This window comes from Meriones unguiculatus, chromosome 17 (assembly GCF_030254825.1).
Source record: "Meriones unguiculatus strain TT.TT164.6M chromosome 17, Bangor_MerUng_6.1, whole genome shotgun sequence".
Classification (NCBI taxonomy): domain Eukaryota; kingdom Metazoa; phylum Chordata; class Mammalia; order Rodentia; family Muridae; genus Meriones; species Meriones unguiculatus.
This window is the reverse complement of record NC_083364.1, coordinates 54,462,673-54,477,265: the sequence shown is the minus strand read 5'-3', so window position 1 is coordinate 54,477,265 and position 14,593 is coordinate 54,462,673. Positions and strand designations below refer to the sequence as shown.

Below are 14,593 nucleotides of genomic sequence, written 5' to 3'. Positions count from 1 at the left end.
AATCAAAGCAACCTATTTGAAATCTACTCTGGAAGTGTTCTTGTGCATATTAACTGCGGGTAAATATTTCTGCTGAAATCCACCAGGGTTTGTTAAATCTTGATTAATAAGGAATGAGTTGGGAAAATAAAATAGTCTTGAGCAGTAACCATCTATGCTGAAAGCTGTGTGATCTACCTCTCACATATCCCCTAAAAGGCTCATGCATTGAAGGCTCAGTGACCAGTGTACAGTGTCACCTTTGCGACATGAGGCTTCGTGGAGGACACTGAGGCATACTCGGTGTACCGATGAAGGTGTAGTTTGAACACTGTCTGACTCCAATCCTTCTCTCTGCTTTCTAGAAGGCAAGAAGTGAACAGCTTTGCCTTATCACTGGCACAAAGCATTGAAGCCAACAAACCACAAAGCCATGAGGCAAAATGAAGTGTTCATTCCTTAAGTGGATTTCTCCTAGAAAGTTTTCCCTCATCAGTGGGAAGCTGACTATTGCAGAGCCTATTGTCTTGATTTTTTTCATATGGAATCTAAGACTGTATATGAATTATCTTCCAACCCAGCTTTCAAATTAGAGGCTTCAAAAGATTTGTTCAAATACTTCTGGGCTAGAAATGTATTTATTAGTGATTGTTAGAAGTATTGTTCAGCCTTCCAAGTTCATGTCTCTAAGTTCTTACAGCATTAAAAATTCACAATGGGAAGCAGACAAAATGAGCTTCTCTCTCACCCTGCCTTCTAGAGACAGGAAGTAGAAGACATTTCAACACCTTGGAATTTTGGTATTATGCAATCAATTTAGTATTACATTTTCAAAAGTTAAAAGGTGAAGGAACAAACATGATAAATTAGCATCATTTTGCAGCCAAATATACAGAAGCTATCCAGTATTTAATTCAGGCCTGTTGTGTTGCACCCAGTTCACCTGCCTTCAACACTGTGGGTTCAGAAGTATTGAAAAAATTCTCTTCCTCTTCTCTCACTGAACAGACACCAGATGTCTACTTTGAAGCAGATACCACTGGCCTATATTTTCCTTTAACTTTTCTTGGACTTACAAACTAAATACCTTTTTTTTTTTGCAATATGTAATATCAAAAAGGAAAGAAAAAAATGTCATTGGACTACTTAATGAAAAGAAACTGCAACATCCCCTTATTTATATGTTTTAACACAATTAAAAAAAAACTTTGGAATAGTAAAATCATCTTTCTATCTATCTATCTATCTATCTATCTATCTATCTATCTATCTATCTATCTATCTATCTTTAGAAGAGAGAGATAGAAAGGGGATGAAAAAGAGGGAGAGAGGGAAAGAGAGAAGAGGAGAGAGAGAAGAGGAGAGAGAGAGAATGCATATATACCAGCCATGTTCAGAACTGATGGACATAAATGCTCTGTGACCCATAATTTCACACAGAATAAAAACAAGACTGAATTCTTCCATTTTCGGTAATCTTACTTTGGTATTTTTAACACTGAGAAACCTTAAAGAAATCTAAACCTTCCTATTTCGATTTGAGGAAAAGAACCCGAAATTTAAGGGAACAGTCAATTCATATTATCATCAGGATGAAATCTCCTTACTGTAAAGGTTAAAATCTGTACTGTGTGTCTGTATTGACGTTTCTGTATATATCTACATTACATAGAGTCATTCAACAAAGGTAGCTTTTCATGTGTAAACTAAACAACAACAACAACAAACAAAACAAAAAAACTCACGCTCTCTGTAACAAAAAAATGTGTGGCAAATGAATGGAAAGAAGATTTCTGAGTCCTATGTGGACATTTTATTTATAATACAATTTAAAAATTATTGTAGCAAATTAAAATACAGAGTATAATAAACCCATGTATATGCACTGCCCAACTTGAACAACCAACTCATGCCTAGTCTGTTTCCTCTGTGCCTTCAGGTCTCCCACTTGTCAATCATTTTGTAGTGCATTCTACATATTATACAAATTCAACACATATATTTTAGTATGGGTACCCAAACACAAGAAACCACATAAAGATCAAAGTGCAACTACTGAAACTAAAAAGAATTCCTTCAAATTGAATCACAGAGCCCTATCATTTGTTAGTACAGCGACGGGAAGGTGGAATATCTTTTGTTATACTCTCACTCATACAGCTCTGCCTAAGGATGGACTGAATTTACACCACCTCTTTTCTCCTAAGACTGACTGTCTTTTCTTTGGAAAGAGGAAGAGGCCATAGGCAACGGCATCCTGATAACAAGAGAAAGGCTGGACATGGTTCTTCTGAATTACTTAGGTACGTCTGCTAACCTTCCTACCTGGCAGTTTAGTTTTGTGAAAACTATTTTTGTGTGCAAGATTAGAAGATGTGAGAGCAGGCATCTCAAAAATTATTTTCCGATCAGTGTGACCTGTTGTTGGTAGTTAACATTACTCGTAAGTGGGAAAGAATTACCAGTAAGTGACCCCTTTCATTTAGTTATTACCAGTAAGTGACCTGAACATGTGCATATTTTATGGATGTTAAATAAACATCTACATAAATAAACAGCTACACTGTTTCCATTTTGATTGACAAACAGTTCACACTGGCTGAAAAACTTACTCTGGGATAACTTCAGCCATCATTCTGTTTCTTTAACTTAACTACTGTCATATGCAAATGAGACATAAGCATAAATTTTCAAATGCTACTTTGGTTCCTCTGCCCTAGTTTCTGTCATATGGTTGATTGAATACAGATGAAGAATGTCTAGAATAGACATATAACTCATCAGGATTGTGCATCAATAATTAAAATAATGTTCCTGTCACCATACACTTAAGTCAGGATCACAGAACACATGTTATTGGAGATGAAAGAACAATAAATAATTCTGCTCTTAGTCATTAAAATGTTTACAATTTGTGAATGCTAAGAGGAAGTATTTAAGATTCCTTCTAGTCTAATTGAGTCAGTAGCTTTCACTTCCCAAATGCAGAAATACTTCAAAATTAAAGGCCTGAGAAGTTACCAGTGAAAACTACAGCTACCTAAATATTAGTTATGTAACATACTCATGGCACAGTAATTCAGATTTACATACCACCATTAACACTAAGAATTACTATACATAAGCATAGCTTTAGGTAACATCAACGAATTTCCAGTGATAGAAAATATGGAAAAATTAATGAGAAAACAAATCTGCTTTATTATAAACACTCTTATATAAGAGTGCCCAAGAGAACACTGCAAGTACCAACTGTTACCAGATTCACCCATCAGTCATTGCACATATTAACATTTTTTATATTGCTCAGATACACACATTTTCTCTTAGACATCTTAAGATAAGCATGCTACATACAACTTACATGCTTTCAGAATCATTGAGACACACATTGACTAACACCCAATCACTTTCTTTAGAGTGGTATATGTGTGTGTTCTTAGAGCGAGGTGTATACAAGCCAGAAGTCCATGTTGGCTGTCTTCCTGTATTGCCTTTCACCTTACTTGTGGACATAAGAGTCTCTCAGTGAGACTGGACCTCACCATTTTGGTACACTTTCTGATCTGCAAGTCCTGAGGAATCTGCCTGTCCCTGATCCTTCCCTTTCCCACAGACATGTTTTGCAGACATGTACCAGGCTACAGGAGTGCTAGGAAGCCAAACTCAGTTCTTCAAGGTCGTGTAAAAACACTTACCCACCAAGACACCTACCCAGCCCACAGCTGATGAATCTTCTCACAAACACTATACATATGGTAGGCCCCAGGACATAAGAATACTCATAGGAGTCTCATTTTAGACCACATTTCAAATTTTTTCCATACGTCTCAGTGCATGTATTTAAGTGTTTTATCCCTACAAGTTATTTGTAATATATAACATCTTTCTATATTTTATGTAGTTTGAATTTACCACAAAGACCTTCATTAATGATGGCTTTATGGAATAATTTTATCAGAATCAACAGATTTAAGACTAGGTCACATCTTTGTTAAACATTTTCACATTACAAAGAATTTAATAATAATTTTGTATTGAGAGTAAGTAAAAGAGGAAATAAAGAAAAAATGTTCCAATGTAAAAGAGACCTCTGTTTTGGTATTTTGAAATGGATGAGGGGAAAGTCATTGGTGACTTAAAATCTTACACCTTTGATGTAGAAGATCTAGAGAATGTACAGTAAATCACAAAATGCTCCAACGCATTCTGAATGAGAACATGACTGGGCTTCTATAACCACCATGCCCTGGAGAGTTAACTGCCTCTTATTTGCAAAATATAATGAGACAATGCTCCATTTAAAGGACACCGTTTGATCATAATGATTAACAGTTAAGTGAGGTTAACTAGTAGAAAGTTTAACAAAATACTGTACAAATTCCACTTGCAAATAAAATATCTTCAAAACCAAGCAAATGTGAGCACCGAGGGAATGTAGCAGCAATGGAAAGAAAACTTATTCCTGGAAGAATTCCATCTTTCCCAGAAATAAAGATGATTTTGAAGGTACAAAATCATGAGCATACACTGCTTGACCATAGCTATCAAGGAGCTTTTATAAACTATTTATCTGATATTAACTCATTTGTCCTAGCATATAGTCACAGTCTCCATTCTGATTTCCTCAGCAAGAAAATCTAGGGTTTACCCAGACTGATGAATGCCACACTTAGTTAGGCAACTGCGCAGGGAATCAAGGCAAAGAGGCCCGTTTCCAGAGCCTAATCATTTCATTCTAACCCTTTACTGTAATACGGGAATTTCTCAGTCTCAGGTCATGGTCTAGGTAAAGTTCCACATGAACTTCTGATTATTTACTGACAGGAAACATTTTTGCTAAACTGCTATGCTCACATTGCAAGTTTCAAACTAAAAGAGGCTACGACAGTCAATGAGTAGTCTGTTCAGGAATTCAGTTTCTTCCCAGGACGGTGACAGCTCATCGCAGCAATCACAGCACTCAGCGGTATGACGGCAAGCGCGTTCATCCTACAGCCTGATGCTTAAATCTACAGCAGTGGTTCTCAAACTGGGGGGCTGCAACCCCTTTGGGGGTCGCATAGCAGATACCCGCTATATTGTATATTTATGCAACAATTCGTAGCAAAATCACAGTTATGAAGTAGCATCGAAATAATTTTATGGTTCGTGGTCACTACAACATGATGAACTATATTCAAGGGTCCCAGCATTAGGAAGGTTGAGAAACACTAGCGTATCTAGAGGATCAGTCACATTGTCCCTAAGCTTATAGTCAGAAGGCATTTAACTTAATTCAATTTTTAAACAAATAAACAAACAAACAAAACCCAGAAAGACTCATGAGGTAACAGAGATGGCTCTGAGGTTAAGAACATTTGTTGCTCTTGCAGAGAACCAGGGTTCGGTTCCTAGCTCCCACATGGTGGTTCACACCTACTTATAACTCTACTTTTGGAGGATCCAGTGTCCTTTTCTGGTTTCCACAGGTACCGGTTGTATGTCTGTGTGGCACATAGACATACCTGCAGTCAAACCATTCATACACATAAAATAAAAATACATCTTCAAAAAGAATGAGCCACATTAGAGTTTTGGTGTCAACTAATAATGTTTCCAAAGTGTTTGTTACAGTCTGGATATTGTGATATGGTGAGAATCCTCTATTTAGTTGGTAGACTCAGTCTCCAGTATTTGTTCTCTAAGATTTTATTTTTTCTGAAATGGGTGAGGTGGTTCAGCAGGTAAAGGAACTTTCCTTGAAGCCTGTAGACCTGGAACAGACACAGTTTGATACAGAGAAGTGGCACTTATCTGTAATCCCAGCACTTCTGTGACAAAATGGGAAGCGGAGAGAGGAAAGTGGCCAGATAGCTCTCTGGCAGGACTGCTCAACTGGAGTACTCAGCAGGGCTCAGTAAGAGGGACCCTGCCTCACTCAGCAGGGTGAAAGCACAGGTCAGGCTCCTCACAGCTTCCTCTGATTTACACCCTCTGCCTTGCTCGGGCCCTTCTCTCAGGCCTCTGTAATCCTAGTCATGCCTGCTCCAGTGCTCTCACTCAGACTGTCCCTACAATATTTCTGGACAAAACTCACAGCTCTTTTAGTACTCCTCCAAGGAATGAGAAGCTCCATTTCGTCCTACCACCCTAACTCAAAAGAAATACAACAGAAGTCAAGGAAAAAAGTATCCATTGTCAACAATCTTGAAGGCAAACATTTTACTTTTTGCTAAAAATTTTCAGTAAGGGTAGAAATTTAATATTGCTTTTAAAAGACATCAGAGTAATACGTTTTTCTTACTAAGACAAAAGTAGTGAGTTTAATTCTTGCCCCTCCCTACAAAGCTCTCTTTAATCATGTGGTCTTAAAGCTATCCTCCTATATTTGCATGTATTCACTGCTAAGTCTTTTCTTAAAAAGTGTCTGAATAAAAATATAGGAAAAACAAAACAGGAGAAGTTCATATTTCTTTTAATTAAATTAAAGCTCTTGGCAGTAATTCAAAATATAGTGGCCTAGCATTGGCAGAGATAGTCATTTTTATTTGCGAGAGTTAAACTGAGGTTGGTGTCTGTGTCATCTGAAAGCTCAGAAGTCATTTAGCAGACTCTGTGAAAACACATTACTTTCCAGGCTACTTTACATGCAGCAGGCCTGCTGCATTGCACTGGTGTTTTACAGACTGTGCACGAAGGAACTGAGGGCTGTGCAGATGCCGGTTTCCTTGTTGTCTTACTGCCACGTGAAGGAGAGCCTGCAAGCTTTACTGACCAAGAGTGGGACAGAGAAGCAGCACCCGGGTAAACAACTTCACATGGTGGGGAAAGCTGACTATTTAACTTATTCGATAAGCGGTGCAAACTCTTCTATGGTTACTCAATTTATTAAATAACACAGATGTTTCAAAAACTGAAAAAAAATCTGACATCTTTTTGTGGGTATGACTATTAGGCCATGATGACAGCAATTAATGAGCAAGTGCTGACAGTCTGTACAGCTACCACTACTGTGCCTTTGTTGGGTTTGCTATTAATTACGTCAAATTAAAGTCTCTAATGATTTGAATTAAACCAAAATAGGGTATCAAGTGAAAGACAATTTGGGTGAAGGATGACTTGCTAAAAATGAACTTTCTTGAACAGATTATGATTTACCATCCAGGTTCAGTGTTCCCTGTTGGTCTCTGACTGATTCATCCTAACTTCTTAGCAGGCATGCATTTCCCTAAAATCATTTTCATATCAGCACACCCAACCAAAAACAGAAAGGTAAAAGAAAACTGTCTAATGTCTACAATTAAACCTGCAGGAAAAGTAGATACTCATTTCAGGTACTTATTGGAAATAATCCCATCTTTAAAACATCCAGAAGTGATTATAGAGTAAAATTACATCTGAACTTTCTTCTAGCTCAGAGATGGCTGGAGAGAAGCCAGCTGTTCAAGAGATACTCTTTTTTTTTTTTGACGTTCTTTTTATTTTATTTTAATTCTTTATTATTTATACTTTATTCACTTTGTATCCCCCCTGTGGTTCCCTCCCTCCTCCCGTCCCAATCCCTCCCTTCCTCCACCCTCTGCATGCATGCCCCTCTCCAAGTCCACTGATAGGGGAGGTCTTCTTTTCCTTCCTTCTGATCCTAGTCAATTAGGTCTCATCAGGAGTGGCTGCAGTGTCTTCTTCTGTGGCCTGGTAATGCTGCTTCCCCCTCAGGGGGAGGTAATTAAAGAGCAGGCCAATCAGTTCATGTCAGAGACAGTCCTTGTTCCTATTACAATGGAACCCACTTGGATATTGAACTGCCATGGGCTACATTAAGATCTGGAAAAGACAGGAACTCCACAAGGAGAGCAACAGAACCAAAAAATCTGAGCACAGGGGTCTTTCCTGAGACTGATACTCTAACCAAGGACTATGCATGGAGATAACCTAAGACCCCTGCACAGATGTAGCCCATGGCAGTTCAGTATCCAAGTAGGATCCCCACTAAAGGGAACAGGGACTGTCTCTGACATGAACTCTGTGCCACGGAAGGAATGGGAGCTCCACAAGGACAGCAACATAACCAAAAAATCTGAGCACAGGGGTCTTTCCTGAGACTGATACTCCAACCAAGGACTATGCATGGAGATAACCTACAACACCTGCACAGAAGAGATACTCTTTAACGTAACAGTAAACAGGACAGGTTTGATGGCATGGGGAGCAAATGTTGGTGTGTCCAGGCTGGCTTCTATCAAAGAATTGTTGTATGGCAACCACAACAATAGATTTTCACTGTGCATGATTTACCCGAAAAGCTTAACTTTTTCTCTGGCAGGAAAAATGGACAATCCCATGAAATAAAACCAACAGCTTTAAAGGAAAAAGAAAAAAAAATGACTCTAGTATATCTTTTTGGAACACAGGCAAAGCAAAAAGACAGAGACATCTGCTACAACCTGCCCTTAAGTACAGAGCTCCAAAACTTGGGAAATTTCAAGTAAATCTGTAACTTTAGATCCAAAGTTTGACAATACATTACAGAAGGCAAGAAATGTTGGATGGCTGTGTTCTGTTTATGCGCATACTGTCAGCTGAATCCAGTGAGCCTCCAACTGAGGATCTAGATAGGAAGTTGTTGCTGAATGTTTTCAACTACATTTTAGTTGAACTAACTTTGTAAGACTTGTTCTTACTAGGACAGCCATTTTCAGTAACATGTTTAAAGGATCACAAAGCACTGCTGTTGGTGCACTAACTGGAGAGAGCATTGCACAGACATCCTGGTCAGCAAGAGCACACCATGTGACAACTGCATGGAAAAGAACGTGTGCTCCACATCGGAGTAGAAACGTCCAGTATTAAGTTGATACATTTGCACTAGTGAGACCCCAGTGAGACTCAATGATTCCAGACTGTCACTTTAGAAATTGAAAGCCTCGACAAGTTATTTAAGAACGAGGAAAACATGCATCAGACACCTGCAAGTAATTCTTGGGAGAACACAGTAAGTAGAAACTAGGTGCCGTGCCTGTCAGTGCCAGCAGTCCAGCTAGCACAGGATTAAATAAGGAGGCTCACTGGCCACAGCACAGAACACATGGATCCGTGGTGCAAGTTTTAAGACTCACTTATAGGGAGAGTGCAGGTAAAGGTCTCTGTAAGATCAGTGTCTTCTCAGGAAGAACACTCTAGAACAAGAACTCCATTAGGCTATCCAGAGATGACTGCAGTACTGTCCAGTTAGAATAATCTCATACCCTCTCGCTTTCCTTCATGGCATCTGACCGGAAAATCACATATCAAGTCACCACCTACATACAGGTACATCAGCAATCCATAGTCTAGATGATAAATGGGTATATATGTAAAATATTTACAATATAATTAGGAAAAAGCTCATAGAATCATATAAATTGAACTGGAATATTTGTTAAAACACTAATTTGTGAGGAGGTATCAAGATTAATACTGAGATCAAATTTCGCCTATTTTTCCTTGGTGTATATGCCAAATCTGACAATCAGCTTAGGATAACAGTACTCACTAGTGGTGTAAATGTAATTTAATGGGACTCCTTTCAACTTCATGAACAACTTTGAAATAGTTACTTTTTAAAATTTTACTTAATAAATTATTAATTACTAGTATTTTCTCATATCACTTCTACTAATTTCCCCAAACACTGTTTGCGGTGCTCGATCATGTATGTACTTCCTCAATTTCTAAAAGTAAAACTGGGAAACAGCAAAGGCTACTAACTTATGAATACTACTGGACACATCTACATACAAGGTCACTAACATCAATATGAAAATGTATGCAAGGCATCCGGGAACTGATTACCAGATAGAAAGAGGAACTACACACACCCTGTGGAGAATGTTCAGCAATATACAGAAAAGCTGTGGTGATATAAAAGGCAGAGCATTGACAATATAGGAGGAAGAAGCTGGAAATAATCCCATGGCCCTTTACACCACATACTGAAACAAACAAACAAAAAGATAAGCAGTCCTTTCAAAAATATACAGAATTAACGCACCTTTTCTTGTTTTACATTCAGGCATGCATTTGCAAACCGACCCTGGGCTACAATATATCTGGCACTGGTAAGTTGCATTAAACAACAGCTTTCGTTTGGGTCAAGCCAATGGAAGTAGGTTAATCCAACTACCCTGCCGATAGCAAGTACAGCACTAGAACAAACATGTGAACTCCCATAATGCATGGCATGGTCATACTGCATTTTTCAGGACTGGAGCAGAGGGCGCAGGTGTGCACTAGCCTAAATTTATGCATTCTTTAAAGAGGGGGGGGGGTTATTTTCTGTCAGGAACTTGTGGGACCATAATCCTAGATAGAATGATCAAGCCACTACAGTATGGGAAAAGATTCAACTTGGCTTCTCCTCAGTTCAATATTCTTCCTGAATGCGTGTCAAGTGAAGCAGTTTTAAATACCCCTTCACAGGCGGTCAGTGGGAAGGTGAAAGGTCAACAACACTTTGTACCAGTGCGTCTGAAATGCCCTCAGGATTGGATGGATCTGACTTCCACCAGCATATGAAAATTTATCGCAAGTCGTTTTCAAGAAGGCCTTGCCAAGTGCACAGAATGATTACTGTTAACAGAAACGGCCATCCAGTGCCCATCTGCTGTGAATGATTCTTGCTGATGCTGCACCAAGTCCCTTCCTTCCTCCAGAAATTCCCTGTGCTGTGCAGATTCATCACCAAAATGAAAAGGTTGCGGAAAATTAGGGCAAAGGTATCAGGGAAACCTAAGGTAACATAAAACCAAAAGCATGTTGAAGGAGTCAGGCATGGGGATGCTGGTCGAATTTACTGTGGTGACAATGAGGCCTACGAGCTCACAGAGGACTAGGAAAACCTAAAAAAATTATATTCCTAGTTCTTCCCTGTTCTCTATCCTATTTCTAAAGTCTCTACAGGGAGGAAAGGGTCTTTTAAAAACTATGAAATTGTGAACGTTATTATATTTATTGTCAATCCATGAGCTCAACAGGTACTATCACCCTCTGAGGCACTTTGTCTCTTTTCATAAGCCCACCGTCCCATTTTCCCTCATGTCAGAAGCTTGGGGTTGGAAAGAAAAGGGCAGAGTTAAAATGTTTTGCTTTCCAAATTAATCAACATATTGCTACTTTCAACAGGGCTACTTTAAATAGTGAACTGCAAGATGGCTTGATCAAAATCTTCTCTCAAACACTTAAAACTGGAATTCTGTCAAAATACCCATTTTAAATCCCCAACTTTTACATAAGTTAAAGACCTACTAAAGACCTACAAAAGAGTCATTGGGGGAAAACAGCTTTTTCTGTGTTCTTATTCTAAAACATTAAGCCACTTTGTATTTAGTGCTGCCCTAACCACAAACAGGAAGGATGTTAATCTTTGATTGAGTTTCTCAAAGTTGAAAACCGGCCGTTTGGGTAGAAACTGCTTCAGGGACATGCTTCCCTGAATCCCCTGTTTTGGTCTCACGAAAGCAGTCATATACATGTATGAAACATGAACCAGGGCTCAGGAGAAAAGAAATCTGATTGACAGCAGCAGCAGCAGATTTATCTGCTGCAGTTTACCATGCTTCAAAATCTTCCCAGGAACAGAGTCTATGCTAGACTAAATGTGTTCACCTGGTAAATTAATATCTGTGCCTCCTGAAATAAATGGCATGACAGATGCAGTAGCACTTAGAATCAGCAGGAACTTAAGTTACACACGTGAAAGAAACAAAATACAAAACATAGCAGAAATGTCAATTTCTATACACTCAAAATAATAAGCTTTAAAAAAAATACTATTTTAGTTAAAACAGTTGTAAGCATTACTCCCTGAGTGATTAAGAAGTAGAAACCCAAGAGGGTAAGTGTGATTAGGATACAGAGAAGTGCCTGTGCTGCTGCAGAGAATGCAGACATACCTGCCAGGCGGTAAGGCACGAGGTGCACATCAGATGCCCACAAGGCTCAATCTTGACGTCTTTGTCATTCTCTGCACAAATCTTACAGAGCTGGAAAGTGGAACCCATTTCACAATACAGTTCATATTGCTCCTACAACACAGGGAAGAAAGGCTAGTGGTTAGTGGTTTTCTAGAGTGAAGTTTTAACCTGGAACTCACTCAAGTACAGTGACTTACAGGCCGTGTCACACACTTGAACTTGTCAGAGTTATGTTACTATTTAAGAAAACATTTTAAATTGATATTCATGATTTGGTCTACAAAATCAATGTTTTGACATCTGAGCTCTTGACATCATTTTTATGGTTTTTTGTTTGTTTGTTTGTTTTGTTTTTTGTTTTCTTAATCTCTGGGTTACTTAAGAAAGGACATGCTTCACTAGCTACAGACAATACCTACAGTTTCAGAATGACAATATTAATGACTTGTTCTTCTCTTTTTTTTCCTTTCTTCCTTCCTTCCATTTTTTTTTTGTAAATGTCACACACTAATTCTTCCTCATTGTTAAACTAAGCAAGTGTGTTCTGTACATCACACCTTACTTATTTGACATGTTTAGAAATCTGAGGTGAAGGATAAACAACATTCCCTTCTTCTTCAGGCATGCTGCCATACTTGCTGTAGTACAGAAGCACATGCATGGCATGCAGTGAAGAACTCAGTCACACTGAGTTTCAGTTACTTCTCCTAAATTCAAAAGTCTTCAACTCTAAAGTACATGAAAAGTAATTGTCTGAACAACTAAGAACTGGCTTAGTCAAGCATAGAACATTTTACACAGTGAACCTCAGGGAACAAATACTGAAATTTTCTATGTGATAAAGAAAAAGAAAACGCAGACTAGTAAATGTAAAAAAAAATATTCAAGATTTTTTATGAGTTTGTAAAAATTAAGTCATATTTTAGTGAAGAAATACAAACAAAATACCAGTGCATGAGCAGAATAAATAAATGCCGATTCTTATTATGTGACTACTAAAACATTGCAAAGATTTTATTTGTGTGTAGATAAACACACATATATAAATGGACATCTATACATCTCATCCACTATGATATTTGTCTGATATTTAGTAAACTAAACAAGGACAAGGAAAGAAAACAAGGTGGAAAAGAATTATTATCAAAATAAGTGAGAGGCGGTTGAGGGTGCTGAACTGGTGGATGAGCACTGAGATCACCCATGAACTTGCTCCAGTCAGTCTGCAGCTATAACACGCACAAGTCACGAGTAGGCAATCTGTTGTATTCTAACGGTAAGACTGTTCCATGAGCCTTAAGGGACCACACTGTTCTTGCAGATTTATGCATAGCTCCATTGACTTATTTTTGTAGTACTAGGATCCAAAGTAACAAGCTCAAACATGTTAGGAAGGTGTTTGCCAACTGAGGTCATCTTCAGCCCAAGTTTCATTTTCTGAAAGTGGATCCAGAAAGAGGAATGATCTCCCATTAATACCCCTTTATACATACTAGAAAATATATGTTATGAATAGCAGACATCTATTAAATTTTAAATGCCTTCCATAAACAATACATATACATGATGAGTGTCCCTCAAACTTCAGCATATCAATTATTCTGGGCATTGAAGCCAAAAAACATTTTCTTACCACCTTTGATTTTCACTATTTATCAAAGTACGAACATATTTAAATTATAAACTGTTATAAAATCGAATTGGCAAAACTGTGTTCAAGTCCTCCCTTCATGCTCTCTTCAATTCCTCAATAATTCTTCAGTTAAGCATGTTTCCAACATGGCATCTTTGGGAATTCACAGTCGTATATGGTAGCTCGTTTTTAAAAAGTGGACTTATAAAATGTAAGTTTTAAAGGTGAAATGTTACACACTTAAGTTCTCAGTCAACAGAGATGTGTTCAGGACAAGATGCGGGAGTTCCCAGTGAGCACACAGGGCTCCCACCCTGCTGTTTTTTCAGGTAGCACAACCACTGTGAGCAGCGATAGGTGACTCAGTCCCCTACCCAACATTTCAGTATTTTGTAATGTGTGGCTTTGTGAAAACACTGCAGCGAACACTGAACATGGCGGTGTGTAAATCCTCCGCTGCACAGGAAAGAAGCATACACATGGCGTTTGCTACCAAGTGATGTTTTCACTTAGATCCTTGCTTTACCAACATTTATGTAAAGAGTTTATCATGCTCTGAGTCCCTGAGACTGTCAAACTGGATTTATAAAATTATAATTATTATTTTCAGTGTTCTTCAATTATGTGTTTGACTTTAAAAACCTTAACACAAAACTGATCATTTCTTATCCATTTTGCTTTTCATGCATTTCTCTCCTTACATCTATGTACCTACATCCTGATTTATCGACCGCTAGATAAATGTCAATATTAGATTGCAAGAATTACTATTAACGACAAGAAACTTATTTAAGAGATCATCAAATTTCTTTTTAGTCGCAGAATTCCTAGTGTTATCATGTTAAAAACTTGTACTTTTGAACACAATGTGATAGAGGTTCAGATTTATTTCTGAGGTAGTATAGGTATGCATAAATTATAGTTCCAAAAATCATTCTTACCTGTGTAACTTTTATATGATCATGAGGTGTAGGTTCACATAATCCGGTTAAATCAGGGTTATAACTTCGCCCATCAGGATAAAGATAACTGAATTTAAACAACAACA

At 38.1% G+C, this 14,593-nt stretch overlaps 1 protein-coding gene across 6 annotated transcripts in view; it reads right to left on the bottom strand.

Moving 5' to 3' along the window:
- Positions 1–14,593, bottom strand: part of Cblb (Cbl proto-oncogene B) — a 196,226-nt gene that overhangs the window by 59,796 nt on the left and 121,837 nt on the right. For all 6 annotated transcript variants that reach the window (XM_060370540.1, XM_060370538.1, XM_060370539.1 and 3 more), the window contains exons 8-9: positions 14,487–14,574; positions 11,892–12,023 (exon numbers count right to left, since the gene is read on the bottom strand). In XM_060370540.1, coding sequence (XP_060226523.1) covers positions 11,892–12,023; positions 14,487–14,574 — 220 coding nt within the window. The remainder of the gene's footprint in view (positions 1–11,891; positions 12,024–14,486; positions 14,575–14,593) is intronic.